The sequence below is a fragment of the Citrus sinensis genome, chromosome 4, assembly GCF_022201045.2.
Source record: "Citrus sinensis cultivar Valencia sweet orange chromosome 4, DVS_A1.0, whole genome shotgun sequence".
In the NCBI taxonomy this organism is placed as follows: domain Eukaryota; kingdom Viridiplantae; phylum Streptophyta; class Magnoliopsida; order Sapindales; family Rutaceae; genus Citrus; species Citrus sinensis.
In genome coordinates, this window is record NC_068559.1 from 6,758,088 (window position 1) to 6,774,299 (window position 16,212).

At 46.0% G+C, this 16,212-nt stretch overlaps 1 protein-coding gene across 1 annotated transcript; it reads right to left on the reverse strand.

The window, feature by feature from the left end:
- Positions 1-11,873: 11,873 nt before the first annotated feature.
- LOC127901830 (uncharacterized) lies at positions 11,874-14,159 on the reverse strand. The gene is made up of 6 exons (XM_052439836.1): positions 13,710-14,159; positions 13,314-13,557; positions 13,105-13,226; positions 12,449-13,054; positions 12,187-12,361; positions 11,874-11,929 (listed from the first exon to the last, which is right to left on the reverse strand). The coding sequence occupies exons 1-6, from the start codon at positions 14,157-14,159 to the stop codon at positions 11,874-11,876; spliced, it is 1,653 nt and encodes a 550-aa protein (XP_052295796.1).
- Between the last annotated feature and the right edge of the window lie 2,053 nt (positions 14,160-16,212).

Sequence of the window (16,212 nt, forward strand, 5' to 3'; positions counted from 1 at the left end):
ATAATTAAAATGAAATGGATGTGAATTTTTTTTTTATTTATATTACATTTATAGGCACTATTATAAGCTAAAGTAAACCCATATTCGATAACAAATGTTAACAATTTTTCTACGTTGCGATCAAATCAAATCCGATCCCATCAATATTTGATTAATTTGGACTGAGAAAGTACATAATGATTCTAGGATTAATGATTCGCTACTCACTAGACTAAAGACGCTGATAAAATAACTAAAACGTTTCTACTCCTGTTTGAGATGAAATAACACTTAAACGAAGCAAAAGCCATAACCCACATGTCAAAAGCATTAACAAAAAGAGACAGCTTATTTTCTAAATACAAAACTGTATCAAAATCAGTTTGTTGTACATGGATGCTGTCAAAACATTTGTCACAGCAATTAACTACTCATAAAACTGTACACAAACTAATTTTATTCTGGAAAAGAATGGCTATGCGACATGCTATTTTTGAATCTAAATGAAAATATATTTGAACCTGGGCAACTATAATTTGCAACCACTTCCGAGTGCATTATTCTGAGTTTTCTTGCTCCAAGTCCACAGCTAACTCTATGTTTCCTCTGTACAAATCCGAGACCCATCCAAAAAGTAAGGGTCGATCTTTCATGAATTGCCTTCATGTTTCCACCAACAGAAAGTCCTAAAGGAATCTTTGGATGCTTTAGGAATAAGCATTAAGCTAGACATGAAAGCCGATGGTTCAACTCATGTGTAGCTCAAATCCAGAAAATATCATTCAGACTGAAAATAACTATCATAAATAGAAAGCCGATCAAAAGCATCAAAGTTTGCTTTTAGTCCAACAAATTGACTGCCCAGCTGAGCACAACCAGCATCTGGCCAACGGCAGCCCCCATCCCCTGTGCGTAATTGTAACGCCACAATTTCTCATATATATTAAGTTATGGAAATTGGGCCTTCATTGAGAATTATAGGTGGCCCATAACCCTTATTAAGAGGTTATTTATGAGATAATTTTGGAAAAATGGTTATTTTTCCTAATTAAATAGGGTTTCTTAAGACTCCCTATAAATTCATACTTTTTCTCTCCCATAACCCTAAATTCACAATATTTATTCTTCTTCCCTGCTGCTCTTTACGCTCTTACCCAAATCCTAGGATTCAAACCTTTGTTTAGGAGAGAATCAAGCGACGGGTAAGTTATTCTCCATGTTCTCAACAGATTTCTAATCACTCTATCTAGCTAGGGTTTATATTGGCACGATTCTAATGGTTGTAGATCATAATGCATGGTTTAGAATATATTTAGGCCTTGTTTAGGGTTTTGATTTATTATGAGTTTAGTTAATCAATCCTTGACGTCTTAAGCACCGGATAATTCTGGACAGCATGAGTATCTCGAATTTAAAGCTATATTTTCTGAACGAATTTTCTTATAAAATTTATATTTCTGGGAACTAGACATGTAGGGCTTCTTGATAAATTTTATTTCATTGAATTCGACTTCGTTTTGAATTTTATATGTATTTTCGAAATAGAAACCACTGCACTGGAAAACTGCGATTCCAGCATTGCGATCGGATTCACAAGACTATTTGTACCATCAAATGAACTCGGAAAATTCGGAAAGTTTATATGTAGGTTAATATATGTGTCTAGGATTCCCAGTTTTATTTTTATAATTTTCTGGTTAGTATTTTATTTTATAAAAATCACGGAACCCGTTCTGTTTGGTTTAGATTATGTGAAAACAGTTTCGAGTTTGCTGAATAGTAAATAGTTTTTAAAATGTTTTTGATATCGGATCCTCTTGTAAATTTTACATGGGGTACTCATGGATGTCCAGAATAGTTCCAGAGGATATTATATCATTCTGAGTTTTAGATTAAGAGTTAAAATTCTGAGAATCAGACCTGTACGGGTATGAATTAGAAAATCAGATTCTTAGAATAAGTCTTTAATTGTCATATCTTGTATTTGTTTAAGGAGTTGAAGGTGATTGAGGCTCTTAGAAGCTTAGAGGTGGGTTAATTCAAGTTCATTTGTCAAGGTAAGTAACTTTATTCCTAGTATACTGGATATGTATAAGTATTTTGATATTATTATTATAAGTATAAATGTTTTTATACTACTTGATTTTGATAATAAAATTAGTTTTATGTAAATGTTTTAAAGCTAAATTCTTTTTAACAAAGTATTTTATAAATGCTTTTGAATATGTAAGTTATTTTGTTACATGCCTACTTTTATGATTTTATCTTTAAAATGTTATGCAAGCCTAAATTATTGATATGGACTTTTATGAATCTGATACGAATGTTTTGTACCCATGTTTGATTTCAATTATTGGTGATTGTATGAGATTCCTAATGTTTTGGCTCATTGTCCATAGTTATTCTGATTCTGATTCTGATCGTAATATACGATATATCTGTCTGGACCAATACTGGGTTTATGTTCTGAGTGTGCACACGATATTCTGATTCTGTTTCTGGCCGGGTCACCGGGACTATAGGTGACACTATGTGACATGAGCTAACCTTGTGTTTTCTGTATACGTATTACATGATTTGCTTTGCAAGTAAATATGCTTTTGAATATTCTGAATTATTAAGAATTTATCTTATGTTATCGTGATATATCGTTTTATGAAAATTATGGATTATGATATATGTTTTAATTAAAAGAAGGCTTGCAATATTTTTGGTATCGATAGGCCTAGTGTGTTAGGAATGATTTTACTTACCGAGTTGACGGCTCACCCCTCGTCATTACTTTTTGCAGATTAAGTTTCTTTTGAGAGGTGCGCTTAGCTTTGGAGTTAGTAATTTTTCCAGTTTCCGTTTGCCATTGAATAAGAGGAGGAATAGACTCGTGTTTCTATTTAATTATTTCTATTATGAACGTGTAATTTGGAGTTTGAGACTTTTATTATTATTTTTTTTGTCATCGGGAGAGATTATTTAGTATTAGACGTTTAAATTTATTGATTTATTTGAATAAGAATTGGAGGTATTTCAATTTGAAACTTATGAGCAAAGATTATGATTTGTGAGTAACTTCCTTCTTTACATGCTCCGCACATGTTAGATTTGGGGTGTTACAGTAATGGACACAAAGCTTCACACACCCGACCAATTGGATTGCTGGAAACAACATCATCCATTACGGTGACTGAAACAGAGAAATCTGATTTCTCATCATACTGTATACTGCCATCAAATACTCTTTTTGAAGCGGACATTTTCAGTGGACTCTCAGTTGTATTACCTTCTGTTTGGGAGAAATACGTCGACGAGACCAGGCATGATGAGCAGATATTTGATGGCAGAGTTCTGCGAACCGGTGTGTCCCGTAAGAGCCTGGTATCCGGGGGAGCAGGAGCAGGAATATCCTGCTCATCCACAAGCACGTCATCCGCGAGGCCAATTTCCTGTAAGAAGCATAAAGCCATTCCTGTTGTATTCCTGCTAAGTGTTGATTCGAGGAGACCCGGTCAATGACGGTTGGCGAGGCATACTCTCCAATCCGAGAATCTAGGCACGAAGGCCACACAACCACCCACAACTACGGAAATGGGGAGTCCACGTTCGAGAGGTGGGAGGATAACGAGCGCGAATGGAGGGGAGGCCCGAGCTCAGAAGTGGCCTATAAAAAGGTAGCCAACGAAGGTAAAAGGGTTAGCATTTTTGAGATTATAACAGAGATAAAGGAAATCCTAAAGAATAGAAACTACCAAAAAAGCCGTAAGATCTGTGGCAAACGTTCCCAGAGCCTTCATATCTGACTTGAGCGTTGGAGGGTTTACGCCGGGAAAACAACCGGCGTGCTCTGACTTGTTTCTGTGGACGCAGGAATTCTTGGAGAAGAAAGCATACGAGGAGAGATCTTGATCGAGGTAAGGTTGATCGAGCAGATATCCTGGTCGTAGGAAGAGTGTAACCAGAATCTCGCATCAACATTTTGGCGCCGTCTGTGGAGAGCTGAGCAAAAAGCTTCTGTTGATAGCAAGAAGAGGAGGGAAGCAACCGAAAAGCAATGGAGACAGGAGGAAGTAGTGCACAAGGGGGTGATATGAGGCTTAACGATTCCGTGACGCTGAGGGAGATAGCCAGTGAAGCACGGGAAAACGCCATGTTCGACCGGATGGAACGGATGGAATAGCAGATGGAGACCTTGACAACCATCCTGCATGAGCTGCGGAGTGAACGAAGGGTAACCCAGGAGGAAAGGGTGAGAGGTGGTGGAGTGGCACCAGGTCCCGATAGTACGAGGAGAAGTCAAACCACCGGGAGATTTGGTGGTGAGAGAGGTAACATACCTCTGCGGGAGAATTTCATAGAGAGGAAGAGCAATCCCCGGCAAGACAGATTCTTGACGAGGACGATGGGGTGGCGAATGCAGAGGAAACAGAGTTGAGGCAACACTTGCATGATGTAGAGCAAGAGCGGGATCAAGTTGCAGCACGTGACCCTGGTCGTGCAATGCAGCTGGAGGAGGAAGTGCGCAGACTAGCGCAGATAATTGACGACATGCAAGGAAGGAGCAGAGCTCCTGGTTGGAGGATAATGCTGGACGGAGAATCACCGCTCGTAGCAGAGATCATGAGGGCAGTTATTCCGAGAGATTTCCGCCTCCCAGACCTTAGATATTCGGGAAGGACTGATCCGCTGGTGCACATAGAGCGCTTCAACGACATAACTGGGGTACAAGAATTATCTCAATCCCAAAGGTGCAGGGTGTTCCCACTATCCCTTGAGGGACGTGCACGAAAGTGGTACAGAAAACTTCCTCCGGGGAGCATTAAAACCTTCGAGCAGATGTGCCAGGAATTTGCAGAGCAATTTAGTGGGGCAATGGCACCAGAAGATGACATGATGGAGCTGAAAAGCATGAAACAGGGGGAGCAAGAAACCCTTCGGGAATTCATCAAGAGGTTTCATCGTGCTGTCCTCGACTTGGGAGCCTTCAACCACCCTCAGGCGTTAAGGGGATTGAAAGAAGGGGTGAAGATAGGAAGGCTGTGGTACAACTTGAGAAGCCCAGTTATTCAGACGTATGCGGCCGCGTACGAGCAGGCTAAGAGAGACATCGAGATTGAAGAGGAAAAGGCAGCACGGATTAAGACAGACCAGTTAGAAGGGTTGGGGAGGAAAGAGAAGAAAGCATTACCGGGGAATGGGCCTATCAGGAGGAGGGACCACCAGGCCTCGGGTAGTGGAGCAGGAGGTCGGGTAACTGCTTACCAGCCTCATCAGAGGCCACCACAGTATCAGCGCAGCAGGGCGCAACCTTCTCGTTCCCCAGCTAGGGAGCCTTGGAGAAGGCATGATTCGGCATATGGTGGTCTTCATCAACACTCCCACGGTAGCAGAGGGAGCAGACCAGAAGTACTGCCACCGCCCCCAACTCAGAACGGAGCAAACAGAGAAAGAGCAGTGTACCTGATCGACCAGAACCAGGACTATGGGCGGTATACTTCCTTGAAGATGTCCCTGGATGAGGTGTACGAGGCCATAAAAGATCGAGGGTTGCTGTACCTCCCTGCCCCAATAACAAAGCTACCCAGCAGGAGGGATAGGGGACGCTATTGTAAGTTCCATGGCACTCATGGCCACACCAGAGCAGATTACAGGGATCTCAAGACCCAGGTTGAAGATTTGGTGAGAAATCGGTATCTGGATGAGTTTATAGATGAGACCTTCCCGATGGTAGCCTCGACAAGTGAAGGGGAGCAGAGTGACAGGAACTTGAGGCGCGAGCACCCTACGGTAAGGGTGATAGTTGGGGGCCCAACATTGGCTGGAGATTCCATCAGGTCGAGGAAGAATTATGCTAGATACGCCATGACTAGCAAAGAGGTGTTCTTCAACACCCCAACAGCCAAACGTGCAAGAGTCAGGCAAGTGCCAATCATGTGGACAGATGAGGATGAGGAAGGGATTTTATACCCTCACGAGGATGCTTTGGTCATCAAGGCCATTGTTGCTAGTAAGAAGTTTGACAGGATACTGGTTGACACAGGGAGCTCAGTTGACGTATTGTTTAAGTCAACCCTGGAGGAGATGGGGATAGCAGACCTGAAGTTGGATTACACCAATACCTCCTTGAAGGGGTTTGGAGGAGGAAAACTGGTCCCTCTGGGCGTGGTCAAGCTGCCTATCACGATTAGGAGTTCCCCGACAGAAAGGACAATGATACTGTACGTTGTAGTAGTGGATGAGGAAGGTCCTTACCAGATGATCCTAGGCCAGCCATTTCTGAGGATGAGCAAAGCGGTGCTGTCCAACCATTATCTGGCTCTCAAGTACTGGGTGAATGGGGTAGTTGGAGTGGTACGAGGAGACCAGAGAATCGCAAGAAGCTGCTACTCCTCGGCAGCAAGGGAAGCAATGCAGATAACATCCCTTGATACCCGAGTGGAAAACAAGAATGGCAGACAAGAACCTGTAGAGGAGCTGGAGACAGTAAGCCTAGGACCAGAGAATCCGGGAAAGACGATCAGAATCGGGTCGAGACTTAAGGAAGAGCAGAAGCAAGAGTTTGTGAAATGCTTACAGGCTTATGCAGATGTGTTTGCTTGGACACATAAAGACATGCCAGGGATTGATCCTGAGGTAGCATGCCATAAGCTGGCAATAAAGAAAGGTGCTCGAGCAGTAAGGCAGAAAAGGAGGTGCTTCAACCAGGAGAGGTATGAGGCTATAAATGGCGAGGTGGATAAGCTCTTGAGAGCAGGGTTCATTCGGGAAGTTAATTACCCTGAGTGGATATCGAATGTGGTGTTGGTATAGAAGGCAAATGGCAAGTGGGGGATGTGTGTGGATTTCACAGACCTTAATAAGGCGTGCTCAAAAGGCAGTTTTCCTTTACCAAAGATCGATCAGCTAGTAGATTCAACGGCTGGACACGGTCTGCTTAGCTTCATGGATGCGTTCTCGGGAAACAACCAGATCCCCATGCACGAGCAAGATGAGGAGAGCACGGTTTTCATCACTAACCAGGGTTTATTCTGTTACAGGGTAATGCCATTTGGACTTAAAAACACTGGGGCCATATACCAGAGGCTGGTGAACAAAGTCTTTAAGCCATTGATCGGGAGAACCATGGAGGTGTACGTGGACGACATGATAACCAAGTCGAAAATTCCGAAGGAACATGTCGGACACCTCGAGGAGACATTCGGGCTTTTGAGGAAGTATAAGATGAAGCTCAACCCGGAAAAATGTGCTTTTGGGGTCGAGTCGGGGAAGTTCCTTGGATTCATAGTGAGTCATCGGGGGATCGAAGCAAATCTCGAGAAGATCCAGGCGATCGTGCAGATGAGGTCTCCTCATAGCCTGAAGGAGATGCAGAGCCTTATGGGGAGGTTGGCGGCATTGAGCCGGTTCATATCCAAGGCTACAGATAAGTGTTAACCATTCTTTCAAGTGATAAGGAGGGGAAAGAAAATAGAGTGGACTCCGGAATGCGAGGAAGCCTTTCAGAACTTGAAGCAGTATTTACAGCAAGCCCCTCTGCTATCCACACCGAGGGTTGGGGACAAGTTATTTTTGTATCTGGCGGTATCGGATCGGGCCGCCAGTTCTGTTCTGGTGAGAGAGGAAGAGGGAGTTCAGTATCCGATATACTACACCAGCAAGGCCCTGCTCGACGCTGAGACTAGATACCCACTGTTGGAGAAATGGGCACTTGCCCTTGTAGTTGTTGCTCATAAGTTAAGGCCATATTTTCAGGCATTCCTAGTCTCGGTAATAACAAACCAGCCATTGCGTCAAACTCTGCACAAGCCAGATGCTTCTGGTCGGCTCGTCAAGTGGGCTATAGAGCTGAGCGAGTTCGACATAGACTACAAACCCCGAGCAGCCATAAAGGCTTAGGCAATGGCCGATTTCGTAGCAGAATTCACAGAGCTTGAAGTATGTTTTGACCAACGAGATGTAGTTACAGACAGTGGCGAAGCTCAAGTATGGCAAATGTCTGTAGATGGGTCATCAGGGGAGCAGGGATCAGGAGCAGGGATTGTATTGGAAGGCCCGAAGGGGGAGGAGATCTCTTATGGTGTAAAGTTAGAATTCGCAGCAACAAATAACTAGGCAGAGTATGAAGCCTTGATAGCAGGTTTGGAACTAGCTAAGGCCGTGAGAGCAGATAGAGTGAAGATCAGAACTGATTCCCTGCTGGTTACGAATCATGTCAGTGAGAGATTCCAACCGAGAGAGGAGAAGATGGAGCAGTACCTAAAGATAGTCAGGCAGATGATGGGGAAATTCAAAACGGTGGAGGTGGTACAAATCCTCAGGGAGCAGAATAGTCGAGCAGATATTTTGGCCAGGATGGCAGCAGTAGCCGACCCAAAAATGCCAAAGTCGGTCCCGCTGGAGGTGAAGTCCAGCCCAAGTATCGAGCAGAATTTGGGGGTGCTGCGGATAGAACAAAAATGCTCGTGGATGGACCCGATAAATTCATACCTCAGAGACGGGGTATTACCACTAGATAAGCTGCGAGCTCGGAAGGTTAAAGCCCAGGCCTCGAGACACACGATGATTGATGGGGTACTGTATCGGCGAGGATATACACTACCTTTCCTTCGATGTTTGGATGAGGACGACACAAATTACGTACTGAGAGAAGTACATGAAGGAATTTGCAGGAATCATTCTGGTGGGAGGTCCCTGGCCCACAAGGTTCTAAGGCAGGGATATTTCTGGCCGACAATGCACCAGGATGCACAGGAGAAGACCAGGAGCTGTGTAAGTTGCCAGAGTTTTGCAAGTTTCTCCAACCAACCACCAGAGAAGCTCACCTCTATGGCCTCCCCTTGGCCATTTGGTCAATGGGGAATTGATCTGATCGGACCACTGCCAAAGGGACGAGGAGCAGCAACACATGCAATAGTTGCTATAGACTACTTTACGAAATGGATAGAGGTAGAAGCCCTTAACAGGATCACAGAGAAGAAAACAACAGACTTTGTGTGGAGAAACCTGGTCTGTCGATACGGGATCCCTTATGCCCTGGTAACGGATAATGGCAAGCAGTTCGATAATCACAGCTTCAGGGATTTCTGCTAGAACCTCGGGATAAAGTTGAAGTATTGCTTGCCTGCTCACCCTCAATCGAATGGACAAGTAGAAGCAGCCAACAAGACCATCAAGAGGCTTTTGAAAACCAGGCTTGGAGCAAAAAAGGGTGCATGGGTTGATGAGCTGTCAGGTGTGTTATGGGCATACAGAACAACCCATAAAACAACAACTGGGGAGACACCGTTCGCCTTGGCTTTCAGACATGAAGCGGTCGTACCAGCTGAGATAGGAACGACCACGCACTGGACAGGTCATTTCAATGAGCAAGAGAACGACGAGCAGATGTGTTTGAATCTTGATCTGCTAACAGAAAAGAGGGAGCAAGCAGCTGGTCGATCAGCCACTTACCAGCAACGGGTCACTCGTTATTATAACCAAAAGGTTAATGTACAGCAATTCAGGGTCGAAGACTGGGTACTGAGAAGAGTGAATCAGAGCACCAAAGATTCAACTCAAGGAGTGTTGGGACCGAATTGGGAAGGGCCATATAGAGTCAAGCAGATAGTGGGACCCGGAGCTTACAAGCTGGTTCGAACGGACGGCCACGAGTTGAAACGCCCATGGAACGCAGCACACCTCTAAAAATACTTCCAGTAAGACTTGTTCACATTTGAAAGCTATTTCTACTCGTGCTCATTATCTTTTATTTTTTATGTTTTATGTCAAAGAAAGTTCATGTAAATTCAACTCCTGCAATTAATGGAACGTCGAGGAATTTCATTCACTTGAAACTGTGATAAATTTTCTAAGGCATGCAAAGGCTCGCCAAGTCTCAAAGCCTATTTTATGGCGAGACAGAAGCCAAGCGTGCCAGGATCTGCTCGACCACGCGAAAGCGAGCAGAATCCCCAAGCATCGGAATATTTTCTAAGGCATGCGAAGGCTCGCCAAGTCTCAAAGCCTGTTTTATGGCGAGACAGAAGCCAAGCGTGCCAGGATCTGCTTGACCACGCGAAGGCGAGCAAAATTCCTAAGCATCGGAATATTTTCTAAGGCATGCAAAGGCTCGCCAAGTTTCAAAGCCTGTTTTATGGCGAGACGGAAGCCAAGCGTGCCAGGATCTGCTCGACCACACGAAGGCGAGCAGAATCCCCAACCATCGAAATTTTTTCTAAGGCATGCAAAGGATCGCCAAGTCTCAAAGCCTGTCTTATGGCGAGACAGAAGCCAAGCGTGCCAGGATCTGCTCGACCATGCGAAGGCGAGCAGAATCCCCAAGCATCGAAATTTTTTCTAAGGCATGTAAAGGCTCGCCAAGTCTCAAAGCCTGTTTTATGGCGAGACAGAAGCCAAACGTGCCAGGATCTGCTCGACCATGCGAAGGCGAGCAGAATCCCCAAGCATTAGAATATTTTCTAAGGCATGCAAAGGCTCGCCAAGTCTCAAAGCCTGTTTTACGGCCAGACAGAAGCCAAGCGTGCCAGGATCTGCTCGACCACACGAAGTCGAGCAGAATCCCCAAGCATCGAAAAATTTCTAGGGCATGCAAAGGCTTGAAAAGTCTCAAAGCCTGTTTTATGGCGAGACAGAAGCCAAGCGTGCCAGGATCTGCTCGACCATGCGAAGGCGAGCAGAATCCCCAAGCATCGGAATTTTTTCTAAGGCATGTAAAGGCTCGCCAAGTCTCAAAGCCTGTTTTATGGCGAGACAGAAGCCAAACGTGCCAGGATCTGCTCGACCATGCGAAGGCGAGCAGAATCCCCAAGCATTAGAATATTTTCTAAGGCATGCAAAGGCTCGCCAAGTCTCAAAGCCTGTTTTATGGCGAGACAGAAGCCAAGCGTGCCAGGATCTGCTTGACCACGCGAAGGCGAGCAAAATTCCTAAGCATCGGAATATTTTCTAAGGCATGCAAAGGCTCGCCAAGTTTCAAAGCCTGTTTTATGGCGAGACGGAAGCCAAGCGTGCCAGGATCTGCTCGACCACGCGAAGGCGAGCAGAATCCCCAAGCATCGGAATTTTTTCTAAGGCATGCAAAGGCTCGCCAAGTCTCAAAGCCTGTTTTATGGCGAGACAGAAGCCAAGCGTGCCAGGATCTGCTCGACCACGCGAAGGCGAGCAGAATCCCAAAGCATCGGAATATTTTTCTAAGGCATGCAAAGGCTCGCCAAGTCTCAAAGCCTGTTTTACGGCGAGACAGAAGCCAAGCGTGCCAGGATCTGCTCGACCACGCGAAGGCGAGCAGAATCCTCAAGCATCGGAATTTTTTCTAAGGCATGCAAAGGCTCGCCAAGTCTCAAAGCCTGTTTTATGGCGAGACAGAAGCCAAGCGTGCCAGGATCTGCTCGACCACGCGAAGGCGAGCAGAATCCCCAAGCATCGGAATTTTTTCTAAGGCATGCAAAGGCTCGCCAAGTCTCAAAGCCTGTTTTATGGCGAGACAGAAGCCAAGCGTGCCAGGATCTGCTCGACCACGCGAAGGCGAGCAGATTCCCCAAGCATCGGAATATTTTTCTAAGGCATGCAAAGGCTCGCCAAGTCTCAAAGCCTGTTTTACGGCGAGACAGAAGCCAAGCGTGCCAGGATCTGCTCGACCACGCGAAGGCGAGCAGAATCCTCAAGCATCGGAATATTTTTCTAAGGCATGCAAAGGCTCGCCAAGTCTCAAAGCCTGTTTTACGACGAGACAGAAGCCAAGCGCCCCAGGATCTGCTCCACCACGCGAAGGCAAGCAGAATCCCCAAGCATCGAAAAATTTCTAAGGCATGCAAAGGCTCGCCAAGTCTCAAAGCCTATTTTACGGCGAGACAGAAGCCAAGCGTGCCAGGATCTGCTCGACCGCGCGAAGGCGAGCAGAATCCCTAAGCATCGAAAAAGTTTCTAAGGCATGTGGCAAAACCATATGCCAAGCCAGAACCTGCTCAACCAGACGAAGACGAGAAGATTCTCAAACGAAAAATAACTCATGATTACAACACAAGAAAGTAATCAAAAACATTTTTATTAATTTTTTAATAATTAACAGAGGAGATAATCTTCACAAACATTGTTCATTACAATACAAGAAATATATCAAGAAGATGGCCGATCAGTAAGCCGAGCAGCATCGGTTGGCTGGACCTCCTCAGGTGCGGGGGGGTATCACCAGTTGCGTCCGGGGGGTGCTCGCCTCACCAACGTCAGCAGGGGTGCTCGCCTCGCCAACGTTTGCAGGGACTGCACGAGGAGGAGAGTTTTCCTCCTCAATCACGATCGGCTTTACCCCTTCGGCATCTTCCTTGGCCGCCTCCTCGTCCATATGTTGAGCAACACCAGCTGCAAGGTCATCCATCTTCAGATCAGGGTGCTCCTTCCCGAGGACGACCATGATGCAACGATAGGAATGCCGAAGTCCCTGGTCATACTGGTTGTCGGCCTCCCTCTCCAAGTTCTCGACCTGAGCCCGGTGGGAATTGCAGAGAGATTCGAACTGAGCCTCATACATAGCCTTCTGCCTTTGAAGATCCTCCTTGACCTTGGTCAACTCCTCCTCGAGGGTAATGGCTTTTGCTTGAGCAAGAGATTCTTGCTCTATCAGCTTGAAGTTCTCAACATTCAGCTCCCCTGCTTTCTTCTCGGCAACGTCAGCTCTGGTCGTCGCCGATTGAATGTCCTCCTTCATCTTCCGGTCGTAGCGGCCAACCTTAGCCTTGTAATAGGTGGCCATGCAGCTGAGGTGGAAAGCATTATACTGCATGGCCCTCACCAGCTCACCCAAGGTGCAGCCATCAAAGTCCTCCAGGTTCTTCTTGCTCACGAGTTTAGATAACTCATTGAGATAGGGGACCAAGTGTTCTGCTCGGCTGTCAGGTAAGCGAGATCGAGGCCCGACAAGAGGAGAAGAGGAAGCAGGATCCGTGGCTGCTCCACTAGTTTCCCTTCTTTGGCAGGAGCAGGAGGTAAAGTCTTCAAGGGAGAGACTTGCAGCACGATGTTGGCCCGCTTTGCAGAAGGGGCGTCCTTGTTGTGGTCCCTCTTCGTGGTTTGAGGTCGAGAACGTTTCCTGTTCAGAGCCCCAATCACAGCGTCCTCCATCTTATGGCCAGGGAGTACCAAGCGAGACTTGAGCAAGTTGTAAACAGTTATCAGTTCTCGACTCGGGCAGGAGTTGGCTAGTACAGCCTCGACCCGTTTGAGCTGATCAGGTTGGAGGGGGAAGTGAACACCCCAAGAACCTGCAACACAAACAAACATTTGATTAGAGACAAACCAGTAAAGTGCAAACAACAAGGGAGACAAGACATCTAATACGAGCAGGCAACCTGGGACCACGAAACGGGGTGGGACGCGGAAGTCCTGCCCATCAACCTGTGCAACTTGACCCCAGGGACCCCCTGCGAAAAAGAACTTCTTCTTCCAATTCCCACCACCACCAGTAGGAAGATCGGTTATGGGTTCCTGGTCTTGGTACTTGATTGGAAGTAATACCAGCCGGCGTCTTTGGGGCTGCTTTTCAACTGGTACAAGTGCTTCACCTCGTTGACCGTGGGCTCGCTTTAGCAACATCTGTCCCACAGTATGAACAGACCAGAGAGCACTCTCCACCCATTGGGGTTCAGCTGATCAGGAGCTAGGTTTAGCCCGTTAAGAATCCAGGCAAAGTAGGGTTGCAAAGGACACCTCAGCCCGTGCCTAAAACTCTCCAAAAACAAGGTAACATATCCCCTAGGAGGCCTGCTAGAGGTATCCTTCTTTCCTGGGACCTTAAGAAGTATTTCACCAGGAATGCTATACCTAAGCCGGAGGTCAGCGAGCTCGTCAAACGTGGTCGTGCACGTCATATAATCAATAGCGTAGTCCCGCGATAGGGCTCTACCTCCTTCTGTACTCCGCCCTTCTGGTGGCGACGCTCCTAATGGGGACACCTCACCAGAATCATCTCCTCGACCCTCACTCAGGGTGTTCTCCGAGCCAGAAGACCCCTCTTCATTGCTATTTCCGCTCGAAGAGGTTGTTTGGGGGGACGTCCTCCTAGCGCTAGTGCCAACACTAGATTTAATGGGCTCTAAGGGGATCCCGGGGTCAAAAGCAGGATTGGTGAGCAGACTAGGCAGGAAGTCCAACTCATCGTCGTCAACCTCAATGACCTTCTCTTTGCCTTTCGACATTCCCTAAGCTCTAACCACAACACCACCACCAACTACTACCCAAAAAAAAGAGAAGAGAAATTATCTACAACTATCCGAGACCAAGGAGATAAAAGAAATACCTGAAGTAATGGTTCAGTCGGTGAAAGACAGAGATGGAGGCCTTTATGCCGGAACTTCTTTGCCGGAGAGACAGAGACGGAGACGGAGTGAATGATGAATTTGCCGTTCGAGAGGATTTGGGTTTCCTAATGGGGACGGACTCTTGGGTTGCCAGCATTTAACGGCACCAAATCCCAAGGGCCTCGTAACCGTTGGTTTGAAATTCGAATAGAGGGGCAGATTTCTGCCACATCACCTCGTCCGCAATTAAATGCGATATGACTCTTGGCAGCCTTTTCCAATCCCACGCAAGCAAGTACTGTCAAGTTTCTACTGCTGGTCCACTACATTACCCAACACCAGAAACTGGGGGACCGATGTTTGGGAGAAATACGTCGACGAGACCAGGCATGATGAGCATATATGAGCAGATATCTGATGGCAGAGTTCTGCGAACCGGTGTGTCCCGTAAGAGTCTGGTATCCGGGGGAGCAGGAGCAGGAATATCCTGCTCATCCACGAGCACGTCATCCACGAGGCCAATTACCTGTAAGAAGCATAAAGCCATTCCTGCTGTATTCCTGCTAAGTGTTGATTCGAGGAGACCCGGTCAATGACGGTTGGCGAGGCATGCTCTCCAATCCGAGAATCTAGGCACGAAGGCCACGCAACCACCCACAACTACAGAAATGGGGAGTACACGTTCGAGAGGTGGGAGGATAACGAGCGCGAATGGAGGGGAGGCCCGAGCTCAGAAGTGGCCTATAAAAAGGTAGCCAACGAAGGTAAAAGGGTTAGCATTTTTGAGATTATAACAGAGATAAAGAAAATCCTAAAGAATAGAAACTACCAAAAAGCCATAAGATCTGTGGCAAGCGTTCCCAGAGCCTTCATATCTGACTTGAGCGTCGGAGGGTTTACGTCGGAAAAACAACCGGCGTGCTCTGACTTGTTTATGTGGACGCAGGAATTCTTGGAGAAGAAAGCATACGAGGAGAGATTTTGATCGAGGTAAGGTTGATCGAGCAGATATCCTGGTCGTAGGAAGAGTGTAACCAAAATCTCGCATCAACACCTTCAAAGTCAACAGTACAATCACCACTGCTAGAAAATTGAACCTTGCATCCTAATGATTGAACGGCTCGATTTATGGCTTCACTTTCCTTGCTGGCCCTATTGGCTACATTCACAGCCTTGCTCCTGAGTTGCTTCTGCTTTCTTAACTCTGCAGTTTGTGATTCCATAGCAATCATGGTTTCTTTAGCTTTCTTTTCCGCTAACTCTTTTGCCTGCCAGGAATTTTAATCGACTCAATACTATTTACAAACCCTCTATAAATTAATTACAGTAAAAAAAAGACGAGGACAATCAGTTCATTGTCATTTAGGATAATATGAACAAGTGAGGGGTTCCATTAACCAATAGAAAACAACCTTTTATTGTTGTCTATCACCCGAAAGGAGGGAAAAATTCATATTTTCCAATTGTCTAAATCCATATTGTCTAGTACAACACAAAATTGCACCTGTAGAACAGAAGGAAAAATTTCCTTACCTTCTTCAGTTCAGAGAACTTTATAGCCATGTCCCTACATTGTGCTTCAAGCTCCCCAGTTTGGGCTTCGGTGGGACAAGCCCAGCGCAGATGGAATTGAGGCCACAAAGTTGGGGCTAAAGCTGCAGCCGGAGGTAAAAGAGGACCATGCTGTTTCAGCGGATCTTAAAAGAGGTTATAGTGAACATGAGAGCTTCCTGCCGAAGAACGCAAATCAGCCAGATATGCCCACAAGCACCCACATGCTTTAGCAACACCACATTGCTGCCTCTCCTTTTCACTAAAAATTAAGACTAACAAATCAGATAATTCTAAAACTTTCTCAGTAGTGCCTTGAGAGTTAAACTGTTCCATTCCAATTTGTTTGTACATGTTTCCATACAGCTACAATATTATATAATTGGAAAAAATAAGTAAA